The sequence below is a fragment of the Myxine glutinosa genome, chromosome 4 (assembly GCF_964187855.1).
Source record: "Myxine glutinosa chromosome 4, kmMyxGlut1.1, whole genome shotgun sequence".
Lineage (NCBI taxonomy): Eukaryota > Metazoa > Chordata > Myxini > Myxiniformes > Myxinidae > Myxine > Myxine glutinosa.
The window spans coordinates 32,168,655-32,195,817 of NC_136264.1; the positions used below are offsets into that span (position 1 = coordinate 32,168,655).

Genomic DNA, 27,163 nt, shown 5'->3' on the forward strand with positions numbered 1-27,163 from the left:
ATTGACCACATGTTGCAAAATAAATGATACTTTTTCCCCCAGATTGTATTGACCACATGTTGCAAAATAAATGATACTTTTTCCCCCCAGATTGTATTGACCAAATGTTGCAAAATAAATGATACTTTTTCCCTCCAGATTGTATTGACCACATGTTGCAAAATAAATGATACTTTTTCCCCCCAGATTGTATTGACCAAATGTTGCAAAATAAATGATACTTTTTCCCTCCAGAATGTATTGACCACATGTTGCAAAATAAATGATACTTTTTCCCCCCAGATTGTATTGACCACATGTTGCAAAATAAATGATACTTTTTCCCCCCAGATTGTATAGACCACATGTTGCAAAATAAATGATACTTTTTCCCCCCAGATTGTATAGACCACATGTTGCAAAATAAATGATACTTTTTCCCTCCAGATTGTATTGACCACATGTTGCAAAATAAATTATACTTTTCCCCCCCAGATTGTATTGACCACATGTTGCAAAATAAATGATACTTTTTCCCCCCAGATTGTATTGACCACATGTTGCAAAATAAATGATACTTTTTCCCCCGAGATTGTATAGACCACATGTTGCAAAATAAATGATACTTTTTCCCCCGAGATTGTATAGACCACATGTTGCAAAATAAATGATACTTTTTCCCCCCAGATTGTATAGACCACATGTTGCAAAATAAATGATACTTTTCCCCCCCAGATTGTATTGACCACATGTTGCAAAATAAATTATACTTTCCCCCCCCAGATTGTTTTGGCCACATGTTGCAAAATAAATGATACTTTTTCCCCCCAGATTGTATTGACCACATGTTGCAAAATAAATGATACTTTTCCCCCCAAGATTGTATTGACCATATGTTGCAAAATAAATGATACTTTTTCCCCCCAGATTGTATTGACCACATGTTGCAAAATAAATGATACTTTTCCCCCCAGATTGTATAGACCACATGTTGCAAAATAAATGATACTTTTCCCCCGAGATTGTATTGACCACATGTTGCAAAATAAATGATACTTTTTCCCCCAGATTGTATTGACCACATGTTGCAAAATAAATGATACTTTTTCCCCCCAGATTGTATTGACCAAATGTTGCAAAATAAATGATACTTTTTCCCTCCAGATTGTATTGACCACATGTTGCAAAATAAATGATACTTTTTCCCCCCAGATTGTATTGACCACATGTTGCAAAATAAATGATACTTTTTCCCCCCAGATTGTATTGACCAAATGTTGCAAAATAAATGATACTTTTTCCCCCCAGATTGTATTGACCAAATGTTGCAAAATAAATGATACTTTTTCCCTCCAGAATGTATTGACCACATGTTGCAAAATAAATGATACTTTTTCCCCCCAGATTGTATTGACCACATGTTGCAAAATAAATGATACTTTTTCCCCCCAGATTGTATAGACCACATGTTGCAAAATAAATGATACTTTTTCCCCCCAGATTGTATAGACCACATGTTGCAAAATAAATGATACTTTTTCCCTCCAGATTGTATTGACCACATGTTGCAAAATAAATTATACTTTCCCCCCCCAGATTGTATTGACCACATGTTGCAAAATAAATGATACTTTTTCCCCCCAGATTGTATTGACCACATGTTGCAAAATAAATGATACTTTTTCCCCCGAGATTGTATAGACCACATGTTGCAAAATAAATGATACTTTTTCCCCCGAGATTGTATAGACCACATGTTGCAAAATAAATGATACTTTTTCCCCCCAGATTGTATAGACCACATGTTGCAAAATAAATGATACTTTTTCCCCCCAGATTGTATAGACCACATGTTGCAAAATAAATGATACTTTTTCCCCCCAGATTGTATAGACCACATGTTGCAAAATAAATGATACTTTTTCCCCCCAGATTGTATAGACCACATGTTGCAAAATAAATGATACTTTTTCCCCCCAGATTGTATTGACCACATGTTGCAAAATAAATGATACTTTTTCCCCTCCAGATTGTATTGACCACATGTTGCAAAATAAATGATATTTTCCCTCCAGATTGTATTGACCACATGTTGCAAAATAAATGATATTTTCCCTCCAGATTGTATTGACCACATGTTGCAAAATAAATGATACTTTTTCCCCCCAGATTGTATTGGCCACATGTTGCAAAATAAATGATACTTTTTCCCCCCAGATTGTATTGGCCACATGTTGCAAAATAAATGATATTTTCCCTCCAGATTGTATTGACCACATGTTGCAAAATAAATGATACTTTTTCCCCCCCAGATTGTATTGACCACATGTTGCAAAATAAATGATACTTTTTCCCCCCAGATTGTATTGGCCACATGTTGCAAAATAAATGATACTTCCCCCCCCCCCCCCCCCCCACATTGTGTTGACCACATGTTGCAAAATAAATGATACTTTTTCCCCCCAGATTGTATTGGCCACATGTTGCAAAATAAATGATACTTTTCCCCCCCAGATTGTATTGACCACATGTCCGCGATTTTTGAATTCCAATTTCACGTGCGTCATCATGACATGTCGCGCACGGTGCCTGCGTGTTGTCTCCGTCATATTTGCGACTAATGTTCGTGTTTTTGCTGAAATCTTTTAAAAGTTGACTTCAAATGGTTTCTGAAGCTAATGGTGGACATATTGACGCGTATTCAACGTGAGTTTTTACTTTTTGAATGAAATAATGCCTTTGGTTGGATTTTCATCCGATTGAAACTTCATTTCATCTTTGGGGAAAAAAAGTATCATTTATTTTGCAACATGTGGCCAATACAATCTTGGGGGAAAAAGTATCATTTATTTTGCAACACCCCTTATATGCAAGTTAATTGTAAGGGAATGTGATTATTATGTTTTGATGGCAAGAATACAAAGAAGAAGAGTAAATAGATTAACTAAATAGGACATGGATGTACCACAGGCATGATGGGCCAATTGGCACCTTCCTTGTTTTACTGCATAACCTTGTCATCTTTGTCTTTTGATGCTTTAATTTCCTATTTGCTCAACGAATTCCACGCCGACGTTCAGCTTCGTCCATCGGTCCTTTATTCACCCCTTGCATTCGCAAGCTTCTGTTTTGCTTCTATCCGTCTTCTTCTAACTGGTCACACGTTTACCTGCATCAATCTTCTGCAGATGTGTATTCATTTGAGAAAGATGAGATTGTCGTCGACCCCAAGCTGTCTGAACACTTGGAGCATTTTGGAATCAACATTATGTGTCAAAAGACGCAGGTACGGAGAATTAAGAGGTCACGGGGACATAGGGGAGAGTACAAAGGTAAAAAGGGCATTAAGTACATAGATAACAGGTATTTCACTAATGAAAAGGTGAATAACTCTAGGTATGGCTCAGGTATTTTATACTGCTATGTCTATTTACCTTCATTCATTAACTGAATTTCACCTCTGTGTTAACTTACTGTTAGGATTTATGTGGCTACATTCCTCACACTCAACCACCTTGGCCTCTTTTTACCTTTAGTTTTACACCTCATTGGAATGTACTTACTCAGCACTCCACACATTTGCTCCTTGAAGGTTTCCCATTTCTCTGATGCGGATTGTCCTCTTGTTAGCTTCTCGCAAGCTACATCACCCAGCTCTCTCCTCATACCCTCAAATCAGATTCGGGCATTGTTGGATTAAGAGGTGATGCTAAGAGTATGCATTTGTTGTGACACAGGAAGCCGAGTGGGGGCTGGGCCCAGGCCGGCGGCCGACTATGGAGCCACGGGCATCCGAGTGGGATGCACTGCAAGAATCTGGCCTCAAACTCAAGCCTGTGTATGGGCCAGGCTATACAGGCCTACGAAACCTCGGCCATTCGGCCTACCTAAGTACTGTCATGCAAGTGCTCTTCAGTATAACAGAATTCCAGCGCAGGTGAGCAGTTGGATTGTCCTAATCGCTTGGAAAACTTTTTTTTGTATACAAAGTCGAGGCTCATGGAAGAGCGCGTTCAGTGAACAGATCAGGACATAACAGACATAAACAGGACGCAAAATGCGCATGTATGGGGTGGATAAGATGGACACAGAGGATGCATGGGGTGGACAAGATGGATAGAGAAGGAAAATCCAAGGAGGGGAAACCTGGAAAATTGGAAGGAGAAGGGATTTGGGCTCGGTTAACGAGGGTAGAAAAAATCATGGTTTAGGATTGGGGACGATCTGAGATGGTGGTGAACAGCTGTCATGTAGACCTGGAGGGAAGAATGAGATTGCAGAAGATGTGGACGTTGATTCCACAGGCGTGGAAAAAGAGTAACAAATGGGTGGAGGTGAACAGTGGTTCTGGATTTAGGTAGTTTCACCAGAAGGGGGTTGTTGTTGTTGAGGGCAGAAGGTGTAAGACCAGAAATGATGAGGAAGAAGACAGAGAGACCAGCGAGTGATAGGCCCATAGATTTCATCGCAAGACTCCATATACTCAACTTATTTAAATTCATAACGGGGTAACGTGTTCTATAAGCTCTCTAGTTATCAGATGGTAAACATCCCAAGGTGTCTTTCCACGAATAGTAGGCAAGTTCTCGCTGGCACCCTGAATAAAGTTGAAATTCCTGTCACCTTCAGTCGAATATCAGATCTGTCCAGCCTGAAATATTTAGTCTTAGGCCAAGAACTTTCTTGAAATGACCCAATATGGTGGAAATAATTTGGGGGGTTAAGGTAGTATCAGTGGTAGTAGTAGTAGTAGTATCCTGCATTTGTTGTATTTAAGAGAACTAGGGCATGCCTGTACTATATATATATCTAAAATTATATCCCCCCCCTCTATTTACATGAAATGGTTTGGTCCATTCGCAAAGCCAAAGCGAACGGCTTGCGAGTACGGTGACAATCCCCCCCCTCTATTTACATGAAATGGTTTGGTCCAAAGCGAACGGCTTGCGAGTACGGTGACAATCCCCCCCCCTCTATTTACATGAAATGGTTTGGTCCAAAGCGAACGGCTTGCGAGTACGGTGACAATCCCCCCCCTCTATTTACATGAAATGGTTTGGTCCAAAGCGAACGGCTTGCGGAGTTTGGTAAAGAAATCGCCATAGCTCGGTAACTACTTCTCCGATTAATATGAAACCTTGAAAAGGCACATCCTCGGGTCCCCAGCAATATACCTGGCAAGTTTCAAGTATATCGGACCGGTAGTTGTCGAGAAACAGCGGTCGCATACACACAGACACACACACACACAGAGATTACTGGAATTATAGATAGATTGCTTTCATAATTTATATCTTTGTGTATCATAACACCTGCGCAAATCAATCAGCTTCAATTTTGGGTTCATATACAGAAGTCTCTCCTGTGTGAAACACAAGTTCGTTGCACGATGTCACAATAAATGTTATTCACGATATCGGATTCAGACGAAACTTGTTGGCTGGATTGGGTGTGTGACGAGGACCAATTGATTAGATTTTGGTGAAGATCCGGATACAAGAAAACCTTTCAGTGATTCTTCACCATTGAGAGATTGGGTCAAAAACTATATTGTAACACAATATCTCAAAAAGTTATTGATATATTCGGACGAAACGTGGTGATCAGGTTGGGTTTGTGAGGAGGATGAATTGATTTGATTTTGGCTAAGATCCGAATCCGGATCTGGTTACGAGAAATTTTTAATTTTTCAAGTGATTCTTCTTCACCATTGAGAGATGGGGCCAAAAACGATATACTATCTACCATATGAAACACAATGTCAGTTTGTGTGTTTGTACAGATGTCCGCCCCCCTTCCTCAGGGTGGCTTTTAACGGCCAATCTTTTAACAGGAATGTGAGTTCACTACGATCTATTTTTTGAGGATAAAAAAACTCGAAAAACGTTTTCCATAAGAGAATAATTATGTCTCTTCTATTGGAACTGTAGACGGTGGCTTGCAAACCAAGCCTAAAGGGCGGTGTACAGAAGCGTTTAAAAAAACAAAAACAATAAATACAAGCTGCAGGAGATGAAATTCACTGCACGTGATGTGCAACATGCGCAGAGTAAAATGAGTGTTCAATTACGTTCGTAGAATATCTAATAAATGAAGAAGATATAAGCACACCTGACACTAGGCCGAGGCTTCAGACTTTGGCACGCTCACGCGGCTGCACCGTTGAATAAACTGTTCCAACCCGTCAAAGGGCATTTTACTGGGATCCATGAAATAAAGCAAGACTGTCTGTCTGTCCCTGAACTACTCCTTTGTTTTGGGGTTAGCCCCGCCAAACTTTCTCTGGAACCTTTTGGAGTCCCAGCGGGTATCCTAATGTGGGGGGAGGTTTCATAAATTTCTCATTACAATTATTGTCCCCCGTCGCACCACGGAGCGAAAGGGGGACTATGGTTTTCCCATCCATCCGTCCGTCCGTCCGTCCGTTCGTCCGTGCGTGCATGCGTAAGCGAAGGTCCGCATTCGAATTTGGTGTGCGGGTGCAACCCACGTCAAAATCCAAGATGGCCGCCGCCATGTATGTCTGATGCCATGTATGTCTGAACCTTGTGAGATGAATATCTTGAAAAATAAGCGAAGTACCAACTTCTAATCTGGTGTGTGGGTGTATCTCAGCATAAGGAAGAACGCTATTGAAAATTGGGTCGCTACGTCAAAATCCAAGATGGCCGCCACCATATATATGTCTGAACCTTGTGAGCGAAATGAAGAAGCGAAGTACCAACTTCTAATCTGGTGTGTGGGTGTATCTAGGCATAAGGAAGAACCCTATTGAAAATTGGGTCGCCACGTCAAAATCCAAGATGGCCGCCTTGCGTCTTCCACTTTGTCAACTCGCGTCACTTCACCGACGGGGGACCTAGGCGTAACGCTTGTTATTTTGAGTTTCCACCTGTACAAAGCTGCTCTCTCTCTTTCTCTCCACATATAAAAACCTTTCATGGGTTCAGCATTAGCAGTTTAGCCATTTACTGCATGTGGAAGCATTCGCTGGTTTGGTAATATCTCAATACAATTTCGTGACCCCAATGTGATCCAAATGGACAGACAAGGAGTTTCAAGCATGCAACCATTCGCTGGAAATGACCAACCAGCTGTGCGCTTCTCGGTCGCTCAAATAGCTTCATCCGTGGCAGCAGTTGCGATAAAGCTGCCGCAATTCTGGCATAATGATGCACAGCTGTGGTTTACACAAGTCGAAGCGTAATTCGATACCTGAAACATTACGACTGAGTTGACGTAGTTAAAATACATTGTTGGTTCCTTGTCACCAGTATATGTGAGGGGGTGAGAGATATTTTAATACAACCTCCAACAAACAACCTGTACACAATTTTGCAGGCCGTAGTCATGAAGCACGTGACTTCCTCTAAGCACCAGCAGTTTCAACAAACACATTCGTGCCTCCGGCAATTAATGCAATTGAGATTCTCCCTTTCCTCGAATGAGATGCTGCAATTTTTCGCTCATATTCGTGGATGCAGTTTGCAGTTTCGCCATTGACCGCGTATAGAAAATTCCCTGCCATCTGCAGTAAAAAAAAAAAAAAAAAAAAAAAAAATTGCTCGTCATTCACGAACCGTCTGTCCATGCCTGACGTTCAATTGAATGTGGCACAAGAATGTGGAGCTTATTGGTTCATGGTTTGGCATCCATAATTTCCGCATTGTCTGTTTGCTCCTGGCATCCTAGCCATGCGTAGCGCGGGTACCTCGCTCGTAGCATATTTCCAAACGTTGTGGACGAGCTATGGAAAAAGTTGGTGGATGAGTTGGTTAGGTGACAATAACAAGCCGATTGGATTTTGGAGGTCTAGATTTAGATCCAGCGTATTTGTAGGATACAAAATGTAAACCGTTCAGCCTGGTAGGCGTTCTACCGGGTAAACTGTTCAGCCTGGTAGGCGTTCTACCGGGTAAACTGTTCAGCCTGGTAGGCGCTCTACCGAGTAAACTGTTCAGCCTGGTAGGCGAAGGTAGCGCGTTCTACCGGGTAAACTGTTCAGCCTGGTAGGCGCAGGTAGGCGCTCTACCCAGTAAAGTGTTCAGGCTGGTAGGCGCAGGTAGGCGCTCTACCCAGTAAAGTGTTCAGGCTGGTAGGCGCAGGTAGGCGCTCTACCCAGTAAAGTGTTCAGGCTGGTAGGCGCAGGTAGGCGCTCTACCCAGTAAACTGTTCAGCCTGGTAGGCGCTCTACCGAGTAAAGTGTTCAGGCTGGTAGGCGAAGGTAGGCGTTCTACCGAGTAAAGTGTTCAGGCTGGTAGGCGCAGGTAGGCGCTCTACCCAGTAAAGTGTTCAGGCTGGTAGGCGCAGGTAGGCGCTCTACCCAGTAAAGTGTTCAGGCTGGTAGGCGAAGGTAGGCGTTCTACCGAGTAAAGTGTTCAGGCTGGTAGGCGAAGGTAGGCGCTCTACCCAGTAAAGTGTTCAGGCTGGTAGGCGAAGGTAGGCGTTCTACCGAGTAAAGTGTTCAGGCTGGTAGGCGAAGGTAGGCGTTCTACCCAGTAAAGTGTTCAGGCTGGTAGGCGCAGGTAGGCGCTCTACCGAGTAAAGTGTTCAGGCTGGTAGGCGAAGGTAGGCGTTCTACCGAGTAAAGTGTTCAGGCTGGTAGGCGCAGGTAGGCGTTCTACCGAGTAAAGTGTTCAGGCTGGTAGGCGCTCTACCGAGTGCCTTTATAGCTTTCTAATTTGTTTTTCTTGTCTTGGGATTGCAAACTTGTCTTATTCACTTTTATCATCTAGGATTGCTTCCATCTTTGCCAAGCTCTTTCACTGTCGTTAGTTGTGAGAATGCCTAAAGTCGTTGCCAGTAATCACGGCCTGACCAATCCCATTTCTTATTTTTCCTCCTCCACTCTGCCCTTCCATACCTCCTTGTCGCCATTAAAGATACGTTGGTGGTTTGAACAAGATATTTGATGAATCTCCATTGGATCCAACTCGTGATTTCAACACGCAAATGTGAGTAAAATTCCCATGCTTTCATCTTGTTACATCTCGTATGTTCCTTAACCACCACCTTGGGCCTCGTAAAGTTGGTTTAAGTTGTTTTTCTGCCATAAACAGCCTGTTTCCACACTGTCTTGTATTTTTTTGTTATCTTTTTATTATTTATGTTTTGCCCCCATTCTTCGTTTCTGCGTGTCCTCGTCCCTCTTATGCTGCCCAGTGTTTTTATTTATCGTTTTCCATGTGCTAGCCATCATATTTTGGGGCGGCTTATTGTTCCCTCTTCATTGGCTCCTGCCACGCTAGGGCAAAACTCGGTCAGGGTTTGCTCTCGGGTCAATACTCAAAACCCCCCTACAAGGCCGAGCTCATCGAGCAGGTCTCGAGGGAGGAGCAGCAGGTACCTGGCATGGTTTTTGTGTCATTTCAGTTGGGCCCTTTGTGTGGCCATGTATGGCTTGTCCTTTTGAATTATTTCACTGACTTCTTACCTGCACCTTTCCAAAATAACGATTCTTCTTCTGGAGTTTATGATGGAACACGATTCCCATCCATGGTTTGAGGAAAAACTTTTCTTTCAGAGGCCGGTGTTTTAAAACGACTAAAGCTTCATTGCGATAATTCTCATGCCTCCATCTTTTTGTCCCCCGTCGCACCGCGGAGCGAAAGGGGGACTATGGCTTTCCCCTCCGTCCGTGTGTCCGTCCGTCCGTCCGTCCGTGCGTGCGTGCGTGCGTGCGTGCGGCGGGCGTGTGGGCGTGCGTGCGTGCGTGCGTAAGCGAAGGACCGCATTCGATTGTGTGGGTGCAACCCACGTCAAAATCCAAGATGGCCGCCGCCATGTATGTCTGATGCCATGTATGTCTGAACCTTGTAACCTGCATATCTTGAAAAATAAGCGAAGTACCAACTTCTAATCTGGTGTGTGGTTGTATCTCTGCATAAGGACGAACGCTATTGAAAATTGGGTCACCATGTCAAAATCCAAGATGGCCGCCGCCATGTATGTCCGAACCTTGTGAAATGAATATCTTGAAAAATAAGCGAAGTACCAACTTCTAATCTGGTGTTTGGGTGTATGTCGGCATAAGGAAGAACGCTATTGAAAATTGGGTCGCCATGTCAAAATCCAAGATGGCCGCCGCCATGTATGTCCGAACCTTGTGAGATGAATATCTTGAAAAATAAGCGAAGTACCAACTTCTAATCTGGTGTTTGGGTGTATGTCGGCATAAGGAAGAACGCTATTGAAAATTGGGTCGCCATGTCAAAATCCAAGATGGCCGCCGCCATGTATGTCCGAACCTTGTGAGATGAATATCTTGAAAAATAAGCGAAGTACCAACTTCTAATCTGGTGTTTGGGTGTATCTCGGCATAAGGAAGAACGCTATTGAAAATTGGGTCGCCACGTCAAAATCCAAGATGGCCGCCACCATATATATGTCTGAACCTTGTGAGCGAAATATCTCGACAAATAAGCGAAGTTCCAACTTCTAATTTGGTGTGTGGGTGTATCTCGGCACACGGAAGAACGCTGTTTAAAATTGGGTCGCCACGTCAAAATCCAAGATGGCCGCCGCCATGTATGTCTGAATCTTGTGAGAAGAATATCTTGAAAGATAAGCGAAGTACCAACTTCTAATTTGGTGTGTGGGTGTATCTAGGCATAAGGAAGACCGCTATTGTAAAGTGGGTCGCCATGTCAAAATCCAGGACGGCCGCCACCATATATATGTCTGAACCTTGTGAGCAAAATATCTTGAAAAATAAGCGAAGTACCTTCTGGTGTGTGGGTGTATCTAGGCATAAGGAAGAACGCTATTGAAAATTGGGTCGCCACGTCAAAATCCAAGATGGCCGCCTCCATGTTTGTCTGACCCTTGTAAGCGAAATGTCATATCATAGCATGTTTTCTGCGTGTTCCACTTTGTCAACTCACATCACTTCCCCGACGGGGGACCTAGGCGTAACGCTTGTTTACATTTACTTTCCACGCGGCTGTGCTTGTGTGGAGCAAGTTTGGTTCCTGTTTGATATAACACAAAAAAAGTTGAAGACCTTTCCGGAGAGGTGTTTGTGGTAACTGCATGCTGTTGTGTGCATTGCGTGCTTGTGGTGGCTCAGCTGTCTTGTTGAGATAATTTTGTTTTGGACACAGGTTGCTCACCAATATATTAACCAATATTCTTTACATGTCACACCCATTATTCATCCATCTGATTGTATCTCTCTCACTGATGATTATGCTGCATTTGTATGCATAAGCCTTCTTTATGTCTCTCTCCCAAACTTCCTTTCCATCGTTCACAAATTCCAACGCATCCCATGCCGTCATGCAGCCACGTCGTGGCGTGTGCCCACGCATGTTCAAAGAGGTCATGAGCCGTGGCCATCCCGAGTTCTTGTCTGGGCGGCAACAAGATGCCACCGAGTTTCTCAAGCACATCATCGTTCTCATTGAGGTTAGACGGATGGAAATGCAAAGAAATGGTAAAGGGAAAAATGGCCGTTTGGCCCATCATGCATGTTTTATGTCCTCTAATTCCTATACGCTGCAATCCTGAAATTGATTGGGGTTTTCATCACCTTTTCCACACACGACCTTGCGAGGGGTGACGAGTTTGTTCATAGCAGGACATAAGATCGGGTAACAAACTTGTTTTTCCACTACAGCATCATGTCCCATGATCTATATGGAGTGTTGTTTCTGCTGAAGAAGTTTCTTGGCTGGGGTTACAATCCTGGATGGGTTGCCACTCCGACACAGGAAGTCAGGGCAGGAATTTGGAATTTTGGACAGGTAGCCGGCAATAGTTCGCCTACTCTTTGCGAAGGATACTGTGTGATCCTTAACGTCCGCCAACTTATGCCAGCAGACAGACCGCCCAGTTTAACGTTCATCCGAGGGACGGTGTTACACACATTGATGAATCGCCCTGCCTGCGAAACACCGGGATGGCAGTTTATAGCTGGGCCAAGATTTGAATGTGGGCGAGACATCTCAGAGGTGTGTGCGCGTACCTTGAAGCTATCATGCCAGACCTCCTTCCCACTACAATTTCTGTTAAACTTTATGCATGGCTTTTCTGCTAATCAGAACTGTCTGAATGAATAATCACTTATTTTATGTTATGTTATTATTTTGGCCTGGCACGATGGCCAGAGGTGTGCACATTCACCTGTGAGATGTCTAGCTTGGGTTTGAATCCCGACCCAGCTATAAACTGTCGTCCTGGAGCTTCACAGGCAGGGTGCTTCATCAATTTGTGTGTGTCATCTTTAAACTTGTCGACTTTAAACTTGGCGTTCCCATTGCCAGCATAAGTGGGTGGAAGTTAACGATCCCACAGTGTCCGCGAAGAGGAGGCGAGCTATTGCCGGCGCCCTGTACAAATCTAACTTCCTGCCCTGACTTCCTGTGTCGGAGTGGCGACCTGTCCAAGATTGTAACCCGAGCCATCGAAACTGCTTTGGCAGAACTAATGCCTGTATTGAGCATGGTAGACGAACTATGTATAGATGAGCATGGTAGATGAACTATGTATAGATGAACTATGTATAGATGAATTATGTATAGATGAACTATGTATAGATGAATTATGTATAGATGAACTATGTATAGATGAACTATGTATAGATGAACTATGTATAGATGAACTATGTATAGATGAACTATGTATAGATGAACTATGTATAGATGAGCATGGTAGATGAACGATGTATAGAAATGTGCACGATCTAGTTGTGGGGAGCACCCCCCAAAGGGGCATTTATTTATTTATTTATTAGATCTTAGGTGTACGACAAACATACTTTATCAGAAACTCGGTGGTTACCCACTTTCCTCACAGGCGAGCAACTGGGGCCTTGATGTAACATCTCAGGTGTTTTGCTTTCGGGTCGAGGAGCGTATTCAGTGCTGCCAGTCACGCAAGGTGAAGTACCGTCATCGCATCGACCACATGATACACCTCCCTGTCCCACTCGAGGCCGCAGTAAATAAAGGTAAGGACAAGATCGTCGGTATGCTTGATTTTCAAATTGCATGAGAAAGATCTATAATGTTGCAAACCCTGTATTCAAGAAGCGAACACACAAATTTTTTATTTTTTTTGTAATGGTTTCTCTACCACGTAAACCTACATGATATAAGCTGGAGGTAAACCAAAACCTTACCTTGTACATGGATGGTTCTACGTCAATGTCGATATTTTATAAAAGAACATGTAAAAAGAATAGTTTGATGGCTGAAGTTTGTGTTATGATATTGTATAACTTGAGCCGGTTATGTGGGCCGGCAGGAGGGCCTAGATGTACGCACACTCGCCTCGAAGCTGTCTCGCCTGGGTTTGAATATCCGCCCAGCTATAAACTTTCATTCCTGGTGTTTCACAGGCAGAGTGATTCCTGGTGTTTTCCTGCTAATCAGAACATTCCTGGTGTTTCACAGGCAGAGTGATTCCTGGTGTTTTCCTGCTAATCAGAACATTCCTGGTGTTTTCACACTTGGTCCTCCAAGGAGGTCACTATGCCTCTTCGCTGGGCATGCAGATTCGTATAAGTAGTAGTGAGATAGTTACACTCTAAGCTAATTAAGTCTTAATTAATTAAGTAATTTATTATTATTATTAATTAATTATTATTATTATTAATTGGTAAGTATTCAGTAGTAAGCTAAGTAATTAAGTTAGTTAGTCTAAGCTAAGCTCCAAGTTAGTGAGCTAGTTAGTAGAAGTCATTTACACTTCATCATTTATTGCTTCAAGCTTCTCCAAACACTCCACTGGTTACACTAGTACTTGATTGCTCTTGTAGTGCAGCCACATACTGAGACTGTACAAATTAGCAGCCCGAGTACAATGTTATAATTTCAGAACATGATCATCAACTTCTTACAAACTGCATGAACATCTCTCATAACAGCATTCTATAATTATCTCCATTTGTGATTGGTTACTCTAAGTTGATAAAAAAGAAAAGTAGGAAAGACAACTGAAGCTGCAAGAAGACCCTGAAATTAAGTAGGAGCTTCTTATACTTATGCAGAAATGAAATATAGGAGCTTCTAATACTTTCAGCTCGGCCTAACCCTAGCAATAGTCTGGAGGCAGTGATGTCGGGATTGTTATGTGATGGCAATACTGTTAGCTACTCTCTAAACCAACATCATCCCGAACTTGGTCAGCACCTTTTTTAGACTGTAGTTTGTCATCCCTACATTGCCTTTTTAATTTAGCATAAATTTTTTTATTCACTTGGTATAAGTAGTCGTGAGCTAGTTATACAGGAAGTGACTTCAACGATCTCTCTGACTCTCTGGAGAATTCTCTTTATCTATTTTCTGATGACCCCATCCTCTGCCATGACATCCCTCATCCTTCAGACAGGTGGGCTGCAGCCTCTTCCCTCTCTTCGGACCTTCACAAAATCACAACCATTCAAACACTTGGAATATGTCTTTCAATTCTGACAAATCTCACACTCTTACTATCTCTCTCCTAAAGGAACATCTAGCAAAAACCCTCCTATATACTTTCTTAACAACCCTCTTGAGGAGGTTCAGTCATTCAAACTTCTGTGCCTCACTATCAGCCATGATCTTTCTTGGGCAAACCACATTTCAAAGGTGGCTTCAAAAGCCAGTCGCCAACTGGGCATGCTCCGTCCTACAGTCCTTCCTTGGCCCGCCTGAACTCTTATCCACCTACAAGGCCTTCATTCGCAAGTTGAGGGAGTACTGCTATCCCCTCTGAGCTGGCTACCCTGCCCGTTATTCTGTATGGATCCATTCATGACACGAGTCGGTGATGTTTTGCGGAAGTGACCGACGACGACAGCGTCACGGAATTCAGCTCTTTAGAGACCGTCAACTTCAGTAAACTTGGTGACTGCTTGTAATGGAAATGGTCGTTTCAACGGTGCAGATCTGCGACCAAACCTCCCGTGAAAGATGGAAATCTACAAGTATTGCCAGATTTTCATGATAACCTTCCTTTACTTTTTGTCTCCACACTTTAAACTAGAGGTTCCAGGGAACCTGAACTCAACTGGTCTATATCAATATGGTTAGAATATGCATAATAGAACCACAAACTATATAGTTTATATGTGCTAAAAATATGACAAAAATTGATTTTCAATATGGCCGCCCTGCCGCGCCCATTTTTGGGCGTGCAACGCCCAAATGCAATCCCAAACTAGTTTATGTCTTAAAGATGCTGCATAACAAGTTTCATCAAATTTCATCAATATTTGAGACTTTTAGAGCGTAGACGTCGAATTGTTTACAGACAGACAGACAGACGGACGACGGACACTGGGTGTCAACAAAAACTCAGCTGGACATAGTCCAGTTGAGTTTAAAAAAGCAAACCAGGGTATATTGTAATCGTGTTAGTTTGTCCCTCCGTCACGCTATCTCATCCTAAATGGTTGTGCAGAACTCGCCAAACTTAGTCATTATGATCACCACGTGGCAAGAAGGTGCGAGAGCAGTTTTACCTTTCCCCTTCCCCTGGACGCTTGGGGTGGGGTTAAATGGTCAAATATCAAAAAATGGAATTCCGGGAACATTTAAAAACATTTTTTAACCGAAATTTGTATATCCAATCAACATTGGGGGTCGCATGAAATATGTAACGATTTTTTGGGATTTGACCCCTGCTTCATGCCCCAGAGGGTGGGAACTTTGGGTCACAGGGGTCAAAACATAAGATTTAAAAAAAAACTCATAATTTGATATTGGGTCACACCTGGTGAAATGTTTTGCCATTTTCAACTTTGCTTTAGGTGGGAAGTGTGGGGATTTCCGATGGTGTGCCATCGACTAGGTTTTTTGGTTTTCTACAATAAAAGGCTTGAACTACCGTTGTACATGATGCATGCACAATTTCAGATATGCTTGTCTTTTTTTTTTTTTTTTTGTATACAGAATCAAGGCTCGTGAAAGAGCTAACATTTATCACACAAGCAAATCAAACAGACAAACAAAGTATATAAAAAGGGGAGCGGTAGACAACATGGGGAGAGAAGGGGAAGCACACAAACACAACTTTTGAGAGCAGGGACATTGGGAGATGTGTGGGAGGGAGAGGGCTTGGGAGAAGGAGGCATGGGAAGGGGGGGGGGGGGGGCTTCATTAGTATATTGACTGCGTCACAAAGTTTCAGGAGTCATCAGATTATGAGCAATCCTCAAGTCTCTCTTCCAATCCTTCTAGCCATATCATCTCTTCCTCATGGTCTAGTAACACACTAATGCATGCACAATGGATTGGTGAAATGCAGACCAGCTGTTGGAGTGGGATCGGCGATGGCGAGCAAGTGAAAGAGGTCGGCCTGGAGGACCTGGCGGTCCAGGTAGCCAGGTGGTAGGGCGTCCACGTGCTCGCGTCCCGTTCGGTTCCTGCCTTCAAGCCTTTGCCGAGCCAGAGAATGTGGACGACTTTTGGAGCAGTGAGCTACAGGCAAGAGCCATGGCTGTCAAGTACGTAGCTGTCATTACATGTGCATACCCTTTTGTTGTGGTCATGATATTCCAGTGGTTGTGTGGAATTGCCAAAATTATGAGCATTCCAACTGACCCACAATATTTGAAATCTGTTGACATCTGCTTCTCAGATCAGCACGTTTTGCCACGTTTCCCGACTACCTGATCATCCATCTGAAGAAATTCACATATGGACAGGACTGGATCCCACAGAAAATCGGTACGTGGTACAACTTGATACCTCTACCTCTCTGTGAAAAGAACAGACAAACAGATATCTAGTTGCACAGAACATCTGGGCTCAAACACCTTAATCGATATGGTTGTGCAATGTGCAATGTTATATTTATTGGTTTTGGCAAGCGAAAATTTATACAGTGGATTCTAGAATTTGAATAGATACATTCTGGATAGTATTCGAATTTGCAACATTTTGAGTTCGAGAGATTAATTTATTTGTTTTATATTTTTATTTGCAAAATCGAAGATTTTTCAAGTATATTGGTTGGTCCTGTGTGTTATTCTATCTGTATGTTTGGCAATCACCTACAGGTCACAATTTTAAACCGATCTTCACAAAACTTCACCAGATGGTAGAGTTGGTCATAAGGAACCGCCTTTAGGGGCCATTTTTCCCCCGCAGAGCAGGGATAGGCCTTTTTCAGGCACCGTGGTCCCCTTTTTGAAGCAACGTTTTACAGCCAGATGTCCTTCCTGCCGCCAACCCTGTTAGTCGCCTTTTGTGACACACAGGGAATTACCAGTGAACTGGTACTCAATTAGCCGACCTCGGAAGGATGACAGGCTGAGTCAATCCCCCTGGCGTTAATTCAGCGATCAACCGGAATTCTAACCCAGGATCCTAGGATCCCAAGCTGGCACCCTAACCGCTAAGCCAAAACCAGGCTTCAGAGTTGGTCATCCGATTGACTTGAAAATTGAACAGCATTTGCATAGTGCCTCATATAATTGGGAAACCAACTATTTTTGAAGTCGAAAGGTCAAAGGTCAACTCAAAGTCAAACTTCCAAAATCCTCAATTTTCATCTGAAAAATCCTAAATTTTCATCCGATTGATTTGAAAATTAAACAGCAATTGCAGAGTGCCGCGCTGAATTAGGAAACCAACTATTTTTAAGGTCAAAATGTCAAAGGTCAACTCAAGGTCCAACTTCTAAAATCGTCAATTTTCATCTGAACAATCATCAGTTTTCATCCAATTAACCTCATAATTAAAGAGTAATTGCATTGCACGTCACAGAATTGGAAAACCAACGATTTCTGGGGTTAAAAGGTCAAAGGTCAACTCAAGCACAAACTTCTAATATCAATTTTCATCTCAAAAATCATCAATTTTAATCTGATTGAACCGAGCTTTGATTAAGATTGTCAATTTTAATGTTAATGAAATGGACAATTTGATGTATCCATGGCAACCTTTTTTTGGAGGAGAGTGGATTTTGCAAGTATCGTGCCCTGCATGACGTCTTGTTATTTTATATTCTCTTAATTTTCCATTTTTTTGAGTTTGAGTTGTTATTTGAGTTTTTGAGTTTGAGTTATTTATTTTAGTGTATCTGGGCTCAAAGGTTTGTACCCTGGTGTTGGGCTAGCGGCTAGGGTGCCAGCTTAGGATCCTGGGTTCGAATCCCGGTCGATCGCTGAATTAACACCAGTGGGGTTGACTCAGCCTGTCATCCTTCCGAGGTCGGCAAATTGAGTACCAGTTCACTGGTAATTCCCTGCTTGTCGTAAAAGGCGACAAAAAGGGTTGGCGGCAGGAAGGGCATCCGGCCGTAAAACATTGTTTCAAAAAGGGGACCGAAAAACAACAACAACCACGGTCCCCGAAAAAGGCCAACCCCTGCTTGCGGGGAAAAAAAAAAAGGCCTCTAAAGGCATACGGCCATTCAAGCGCACGCCCTTTCACTTCAGCTACTTGCTTGACTTTATTTAAATTGGTGATGGTCGACTTGGAGCCTCCAGTAATTTGAGACAACGATGAACATAAGACGACGAATTCAAGAGGAGGGTTAAATTTGCCGTATGTTTCCCCGGGGTACATTTCGCTCGGCTCTTGATCCCTTTCTAAGCAGGGAAATTGCCATAAGCAACAGGTCTCGGTCGAGGTTCTGTACATCAATAACCGAAGAAAAGATCTGTCCGGCTTTCCCGGCAGATGCCAGACGGTCTCTGAGGACATTCCGTCGCTAAATTGGTGATCGTTCGGGAGAAGATTTGACCACATGTCCACCCCATGGTCGGTCCACCCTTACAGTAGTTTGTCAGGATTGTGATCAAGACACTGGTCCGAATCCAGCGACTGTTACAATATCTTCTATATTCACTCTTTACCTTTTTGTTATCCCTCGTCCTACCCCCACCAATTTTTTTTGTCGAATTTTAGCTGCTTTTTAATATTATTATTATTTTTGTTCTTCATAGCCAACTGCTTTTTCTTTCTTTTTTCTGTACAACAAGTTTCTCGTGTTTATCCATTTTTTAATAACTCGACTCCCTCTGACGTTCGACTCTTCATTTGACGATGCAATTCCCTCATCAATGATTAACGCCGATCAGTTTCAACAAACTCAGAACCTCCAGAGCTGCTAATGATGGTGGAATCAGTATTGGAATTCAAGCTCGACATGCACTGTTTCTCTATGTATGCCGCCATTAGGTTCAAAGTGGGTTCTGAGTGTGACGTCACTGGCGAAATGGAAAATCGACAATTTAGGGCTTTTTGAAGCACTTTGTGATTGGTTAAAAAAATATATATTCAAAACATTTTCCCTTCAAATTAGACTGGTTGATGATTTTCAATTGCTTAAGAAAAATAAATTTGCGTTTGGGTTCCCCTTTGAGGTGTTAATTTGTTCTATTTCAGACGTGTCTGTGGATATGCCTGATGAGTTGGACATCATAAAGTTAAAAGGTGTTGGACTGCGGCCAGGTGAAAAGGAGCTGCCTGACATTGCACCACCCACTCTTCGACCTATGGGATCACTTGGTCGGCCGACACTCGGTTGTCCCCCAGGCCAAGAAAATGACATGGCCCTTTTACCACCTGGAGGTTAGTGCAACGCTCTTGATGTATACTGATTTTGTACTGTAATAAACTCTTGAAGGTTTTTTTTTTACTGATTTCAAGGTTTGTGAAAGAGCTAGACAACAGAGAGTGGAAGGTCGACAGACTGGCGAGGTGGAGGGAAACAATCAGACAGACATCGCCATAATCATACTAAAATACACAATTTAGTGTCTGTCTGTCTGTCTGACCATGGCAATACATTCAGTCGTTACTTATCCAATCGCAACCAAACTTATCAGGAGGACTAACGGTTACATGATGGAGGTTGTAGCGATTTAACTTCCTCCCCACCCTCCCCAACCCCCCCTCAAGGGGGATTTGCACCTTGGACAAACTCCGTGTTGAGGTGTATATCCGCATTAAGATAGCTTATCGTGGCGTTTTCCCAAGGCCGCTTCTAATAACAAATGTAATAACACCAAAGATAATAGCATAACATTATTGTTATTACAAAACAATGTTAACACTAATAGTATCACCTCTTCTGAAGGGGTTTCCTTGGCCAAACGCCATGTTAATGTGTAAAAATAGCTTATCTTGCCGTGTCGTAGTAAACCCTTCCCGGAATATAAATCACAAACATGTATGATTACCTTTTGAAACAGTCACTACTGCTGTTTAACACTAAACTGAAAGCGAGGAAACACAGGGTATGTCATTTACCAACCAGCTAGCTCACGCTTGCCAAGCCATACATTCCTTATCAACGGTTTCGAATGGAGTGCTTGCTTGAATGCTTAAGCCACTTGGTGAGCGCTCCCCAAGAAACTTGGTAACTGAAAACAACCCCAATGTTGTTGAGGTCCGAGCGTAGAGCTACTGTAATCTATATACCCCAGAGAGGAATGACCCTTCCTACCGCTCCCGTAGGGAATTGGCGTACTAGTTGGAGAAAGCTGTAGGTAGACAAAATATAATGCTCAGTTGGAAGGCTTATGGATAGACATGGAGGACAACAACATTAAACCCGAGATAGAAATTGGCTGCCATCTTTAAGAACTTGAGAATGGAGTACAAGAACACTCTTATGGAAGCAATTCACATATTATATACAAGGGGGACAAGAGGAGTGAAGGTACAATTGACTTAAAGCGCCTTTGGGCTTCTGGAAAAGCGCTATACAAAATAAATGAATTATTACAATGAAGAGAAGAGAAGTTGGGGAGGGTGGGGGAGGGGAGGAACAGACAAAGGAGTGGAGATGAGTGTAAAGATTGACTTGAGAAGACTTTGAACAAAAGCAACCTGAAGGGGTGGGGGAGTGGCACAGGGTGTAAACATTTCTGGAGAAGCAAGACAACAATAAAGGAGGCAGAGGGTTGTGAATTCACCAACTGGTTTGCTGGGTGAAGGATAATACCTCGTGCCACCTCCATTTGCTGAAAGATATTGATGACTCTAAGGGCCTTGTGCTCATCACCTCCATGTGGTGTGAGATGTGATCAAGCAACATCAAATATTGGAGGGGCATCTTACTCCATGAGATTAGAAATTGAACTTTTGCAAAACTTATTTTGCTTTGTGTGCACCAATGTCAGACATGAGATCAGGGCCGTCTCTCTGGACACATCTCGTGCTTTTGATACAGTCTCCTTTCCTGCCATACTCACTAAACTCTCCCTATGGCATCCAAAGCCAACTCGACACGTGTCTTACTGACATCTTTCTACTTTCATAGCCAACGTGTGGCACACAATGGAATCCTTTCATCTCCTCTCCCTGTCAAGGAAGGAATGCTGCAAAGCAGTGTTCTGGGCTCAGTCCTATTCTAGATTTTCATCAATGATTTCTCTGACTCCCTGGAAAATCCACTCCATGTATTTGCTGATGACTCCATCCTCTGCCGTGACATCCCTCATTCTTCAGACAGGTGGGTTCCATCTCTTCAGACCATTATAAAATCACAAGATGGTCAAACATTTGGAATATGTCTTTCAATCCTTACAAATGTCACTCTCACTGTCTCTGCCCGAAACGACCATCTGGCAAACCCCCTACATCTACTTTCTTAACAACCCTCCTCGAGGAAGTTCAGTCATTCAAACTCCTGGGTCTCATTGTCAGCCATGATTTTTCTTTGGCAAACCACCTTTCAAAGTCGGCCTCCAAAGCCAGCTGCCGACTGGGAATCCTCAATCATACAAAGTCCTTCCTTGGCACACCTGAACGCATATCCATCTACAAGGCCTTCATTCACAGTTTGATGGAGTACTGCTCTCCCCTCCAGGCTGGTTCCCCTGCCTCACATCTTTCTGAGCTTGATGTCATGGCCATTAAAATTATTGGAATCTCCCACGATGAAGCTGAGTCTGTAAATTTGTACTTTTTTTTCTTGGGTAGGTTAGGAGGTGGGGTTGATGATGTCATCTATCTATAATTCCAGTAATCTCTGTCTGTCTGTACGTTTGTCTGTGACCGCTGTTTCTCGACAACCACGGGTCCGATATACTTTTAACTTGCCAGGTATATTGCTGGGGACCCGAGGATGTGCCTTTTCAAGGTTTCATATTAATCGGACAATTACTTACCGAGCTATGTCCAAAAAACGATTCAACCAATCAGAGAGCAGCGAACGATCGCGTGTGCCGAACGTGGCGGGCACACTCTGCCTCGGATGGCACATTTGAGAGCGTATTCATTTATTTCACGTTTGCAAACTATGTTGGCGTTAAACTATGTTTTACAACTAATAAAAACGAATTTGCGATTCATTCGCTTTCCTGCGCGTTTGTGCACGCGATGGCGATTTCTTTACCAAACTCCGGAAGCCGTTCGCTTTGGACCAAACCATTGCATGTAAATAGAGGGGGGGGATTGTCACCACTCGCAAGCCGTTCGCTTTGGACCAAACCATTTCATGTAAATAGAGGGGGGGGGGATATAATTTTAGATATAGATATAGTACGGGCATGCCCTAGTAATATATGATTGCATTATGGTCCTTTTTAGGGAAAAAGACAAAGTTTGCCCAATGCACATGCAGTGACATTGTTCCAGCTCTTCATGGTGTGGTAATCACATTTTAATGGAATGCTTCGCACATGAAAATAAATTAAACCTTATTTTTCCAAAGTAATGCTCACACAATTGTAACTCCTCTTGAAGTAGTTGGAGATTGGAGATATAATTTTAAAGGATTTGATTATCACTCAACAAGTGATCAGAATTTTGCATACAAGTGTTCCTCATGTTGGAAATACCACTCACTCTCACCTTGACTTCCAGCTTCATTTGTGGAGGAATCCATCTTTGAACAACTGCTGGAAATGGGTTTTCCAAAAGAGGCCTGCAGGAAAGCCCTATACTACTCTGGAGGCTTGGGTATTGATCATGCTCTGGATTGGATATTTTCTCACATGGATGAGCCAGGTAAAAATTAAATCTTACTATAATTCACCAAATGTCCGTCTGTCTGTCTGTCTGTCTGTCTGTCCGTTCCCTGGTACTGCAAAAACGGCTGAACCGATCGCAACGATATTTTGGGTGGGTAATCCTGGGACTTCCTTGAGTAAAATAGGCTATATTGTTTTTCCAATTTTCCAGTTTTTCCAAACACGATGGAATAATATTTACCGATATGAACAGTGATGTGGCTTTTATTGAAATTCTACAAATACTGTTTAGATTTTGATGAGAATTATGAACCTGCCGCGAATGCGGAAGTGGACAGATGACGGCAATGCGCGGGTTTGATAATATCCCAATACAACCGTCATTCAATCGTAATGTTTAATCGTTAAACATGTTAATCGTTTTGTTAAAGTATCAATTGATGATTGGAATTGAGTGAATACAATTACGATTTTGAATTCGTAATTGTGTTCACCCAACCGTACGGAACTTCACATCAGGATTTAAATATTTGTTTATGTCACGAATGTTTTTAAAACTTTATTTTTTTATGTTAATGCTATTTAATTTGTGATTGGAGTTATGCTGTTTGGAATGAAAAAAGAGATATCGAGTTCAAGTGAATGACGGAATGCCGTCACGGTTTTACGTTCTAAGCGTGATATTCGCGGATCGCCATATGCAGATTCGCTATTGACTGGGAATGGAATACATGTACCTGTTTGTTTGCGAACGGGTACGTTTTTCATGGAAGTCCTTCACGAACTTGCTGTCCATGTCTGACGTGCCACTGAAGGTGCTACAGGAATGTGGAATTTATTGGTTTCATGCTTTAGCATTTGCCGTTTCTGCATTGTCTGTTTGCTTCTGGCCTCCCACCCGTGCGTAGCACGTAGCACGGGTACCTCCCTAGTAATAATAATTTCACTTTGCTGCACTAATAATGGTCAGTAAATTCTGTATTTAACGGTCACTGCATCTAGGAGTACAAGGACCTGGCTCGGAGTGTAGAGCAATATTCCATTTCACAAAATAAGAATGCCTTTGATGAAGGTTTCTAGGCCCAAAGTTGCACTAACCAAATAGATATGTCCTACTGTTATACTTTGTGTCGAGTTGAGGCCCAAGCTGTTCCAACTTACAAATTTCAGTCGCATTTGTACGTCACAACGTGTGTCAGTGTTTAGTTACAATAATAAACTGTGATGTTTATATCATGCCTAACGATGCTTAATGACCTGTACACCTGAATAGCATTTCATTCTTCATCACCGACATTCGTTATTTTGGGCAGACTTTACAGAACCACTCGTGCTAGATGATAAAGCGGAGGACAAGGAGGAAGAAGAGGATGAAGCTATTCTTGGAGGTGCCTGTGGTCCAAAACTTTCCAGCCAAGCTCCTCCCCCAGAGGAAAGCGTGGCGCTTATCGTCTCCATGGGGTTCACACGCCAGCGGGCGTTCAAGGCTCTTCAAGCAAACGTGTGTTGGTGGGCAGAAGGGAAGAGGCCTGCTGGGCTGGAACGTGCTTTTTTTAATCATTAGTTTTAATTTCCTTTTTTTTTTTTAAACATGGAAGAAGTATCTATCATTTGGGGCCTACCATATGCTATTTGCAAATTGATAATCTATCAGATTAAGGGCATTTGCAAGGTGACCTGTACATAACATGCACTTGTATGGGGTGAGGAGAGGGTTAGGTGGATAGAATGAGAACGATAATGTAAGGGAGAAGATAGTGTTGAAGGAGTATAGGGTGGGGGTGTGGGAGATCGTGGAAGGAATAATCGGATGGGGAAGTGGATTGCTGTAATATCTGTCATTTTAGGTTTTGTAAACATGTAAACGACTCTTTGTAAGAATAGGTAATGAAATGTGATTTGATGTTACAAATATTGGAAGATCACTTGCACTGCATTTTCTTGGAAATAATTCAAATTATCATCACTATTTATAATAAAAGGGTGTGTGTGTGTGTGTGTGTGTGTGTGTGTGTGTGTGTGTGTGTGTGTGTGTGTGTGTGTGTGTGTGTGTGTGCGTGTGTGTAAGTTGTTGCCTGCTATCACCACACATGGGTGGGTTTCAGGAGATGGAACGGAGACCTACCAGGTTCTTAAAGTATCCACCTCCGATGTGTGTGCACATGTGTGTGTGCTTAGTCATTAAACTTAATCCTCTCTGTCCCTCCCCTAACCCTCTCTGTTTCTCCCCCAACCCTCTGTTTCTCCCCCAACCCTCTGTCCCTCCCCCAACCCTCTGTCCCTCCCCCAACCCTCTGTCCCTCCCCCAACCCTCTGTCCCTCCCACAACCCTCTGTCCCTCCCACAACCCTCAGTCCCTCCCACAACTCTCTCTGTTCCTCCCCCAACCCTCTCTGTCCCTCCCCCAATCCTTTCAGTCCCTCCCCCACTCCTCTCTGTCTCAACCCCACCACTCTCTTTCCCCCACCCTCTGTCACCCCCTCCCCTCTATCTGTCCCCTCTCTGTGTCTCTCTCTCTCCCGTTTCTCTCTCTCTCCCTACCCTGGCCTCTGTTTTCCCCCACCTCTGTCTCTCACCCCTCTTTGTCTCTCTCCCCTCTTTGTCTCTCTCCCCTCTTCATATTCCCGTCAGGAAGCAACTCAATGTTACCCGGCAATGCTGTACCTTTGTACCTTTGCTAGTACAAAATATAGAGAGCTATTGTAGACACACCTCTGCTGCACTTGCACTTCCCTCCTTTTTAACCCTTTCCATGCCACTCCTAACGCGGTTACATTTGGCTTCATTCATCTATAGCATATAACTTAGTTTATACAAATTTGTTATAAAGGACTCGTTCTATCAAAATATAAGACTTTTGAACTTATATTTAAAGTTTTTATTTTTTTTAATAAGAATTTTTAACGATGTAAAATTGGTTTGTATTCATTGCCATGTTGAAACTTATTGACCAATGATTCCATTGCTGGAATTCAGAGGGTTGAAGGCAGAAGAATCCAGCATGCAGGAATGGAAACGGTTTCATTCTTTTTTGAAAAATAGGTTTTTGATTAGTGCTTGTAAATGCAGGTAGAGAATTTTTGCTGCACATTAGTATAATGCTAACCATTGTTTTATAATCACCTATGGGCAAGTCATGCTATGTTTGACCTTCCCAACACCTTCCGCTCGGCAGAATAACAATTTGGAACGAGCGACCAATTGGTTGCTAGCATTCCCAAGTGATGGCGCTGATGATGACGAGGACATTGATGCTGATTCAAGATCGAAGAAAGCTGAGCCGCATCAGAATGGGCCATTGCGGCCTAAATCGGCCAATCGGGTCTCGCAGATGTCACCTGACAACTCGGCCAATCAGAATGCACTTCAAATATCAGATGGGCCTGGAAGTAAATATTTTTTTTTTTTTTTTTTTAACAGTGATGAAATGCACATGGAGGAGATTGGTTATGGTTCCTGGAGGGAGGCATTAAGTGTTTCGTCTTTGTGTCGGTGGTGTCCTGCTTTTTGAAGAATTATTTTTCCATTATTTAATTTTATAGTTATTAAAATTTTCAATTTTCAGTTATTTGATTCCCCCCCCCCCCCCCCCCCCCCCAATTTTTTTATATTTTTTTCCCAATTTCTTCAATTTTCAATTATTTACTTTTCAATTGCCATATTTAATTACATATTTTGTCAATTTTAAAGTTCTTTTTTCAATTAGATTTTTTCCGATTTTAAATTTTTTTAATTTTTTTTATTGTGGTTCCCAGAGGGAAGCAATAAGTTTTATATGTCCCCAATTTTTTTCACTGAAGGGTACTATAGGTTTGCTCTCTGTTAGTCTGTCTGTCCATCCCAACTATGGTTTTCCAGGCTTTTTTCCCATGCCCTTCAACATATTCAACTGAAACTTGGTACATGGATTTGTTATGATGAGATACAAAACAAGTTTGAGTTTTGGGGCGCTTCACCAATTTTTCAGGGAGTCATGCTTTTTTTTTTCTTTTTTTTGTATACAGAGTCGAGGCTCGTGAAAGAGCTAACATTTATCAAACAAACAAATCAAACAAACAAGCAAACAAAGTATATAAAAAGGGGAGCGGTCGACAAGATGGGGAGAGAAGGGGAGGAAGCACACAAACACAACATTTGAGAGCAGGGACATCGGGAGATGTGTGGGAGGGAGAGGGCCTGGGTGGAGGCAGGGTAGGTATAAAACGCAAGGACACCAAGGACTTCCAGGAAAGAAGTCAAAAGTCACCTCAAAAAAGTGGATTTGGGGTGAAATTAGCGGGGGTAGAAAAGATCAAGGTTTTGGATTTGGGAAGATAAGAGATGGTGGTG

At 42.7% G+C, this 27,163-nt stretch overlaps 1 protein-coding gene across 1 annotated transcript in view; it reads left to right on the plus strand.

Annotated features, from left to right (window-relative positions):
* Positions 1 to 27,163, plus strand: part of LOC137424572 (ubiquitin carboxyl-terminal hydrolase 13) — a 124,174-nt gene that overhangs the window by 86,089 nt on the left and 10,922 nt on the right. Inside the window, exons 7-18 of the mRNA XM_068112160.2 lie at positions 3,168 to 3,265; positions 3,717 to 3,916; positions 8,862 to 8,933; positions 9,228 to 9,321; positions 11,263 to 11,385; positions 12,775 to 12,928; positions 16,210 to 16,408; positions 16,543 to 16,631; positions 19,299 to 19,484; positions 22,728 to 22,871; positions 24,148 to 24,335; positions 26,010 to 26,223. Coding sequence (XP_067968261.2) covers positions 3,168 to 3,265; positions 3,717 to 3,916; positions 8,862 to 8,933; positions 9,228 to 9,321; positions 11,263 to 11,385; positions 12,775 to 12,928; positions 16,210 to 16,408; positions 16,543 to 16,631; positions 19,299 to 19,484; positions 22,728 to 22,871; positions 24,148 to 24,335; positions 26,010 to 26,223 — 1,761 coding nt within the window. The remainder of the gene's footprint in view (positions 1 to 3,167; positions 3,266 to 3,716; positions 3,917 to 8,861; positions 8,934 to 9,227; positions 9,322 to 11,262; positions 11,386 to 12,774; positions 12,929 to 16,209; positions 16,409 to 16,542; positions 16,632 to 19,298; positions 19,485 to 22,727; positions 22,872 to 24,147; positions 24,336 to 26,009; positions 26,224 to 27,163) is intronic.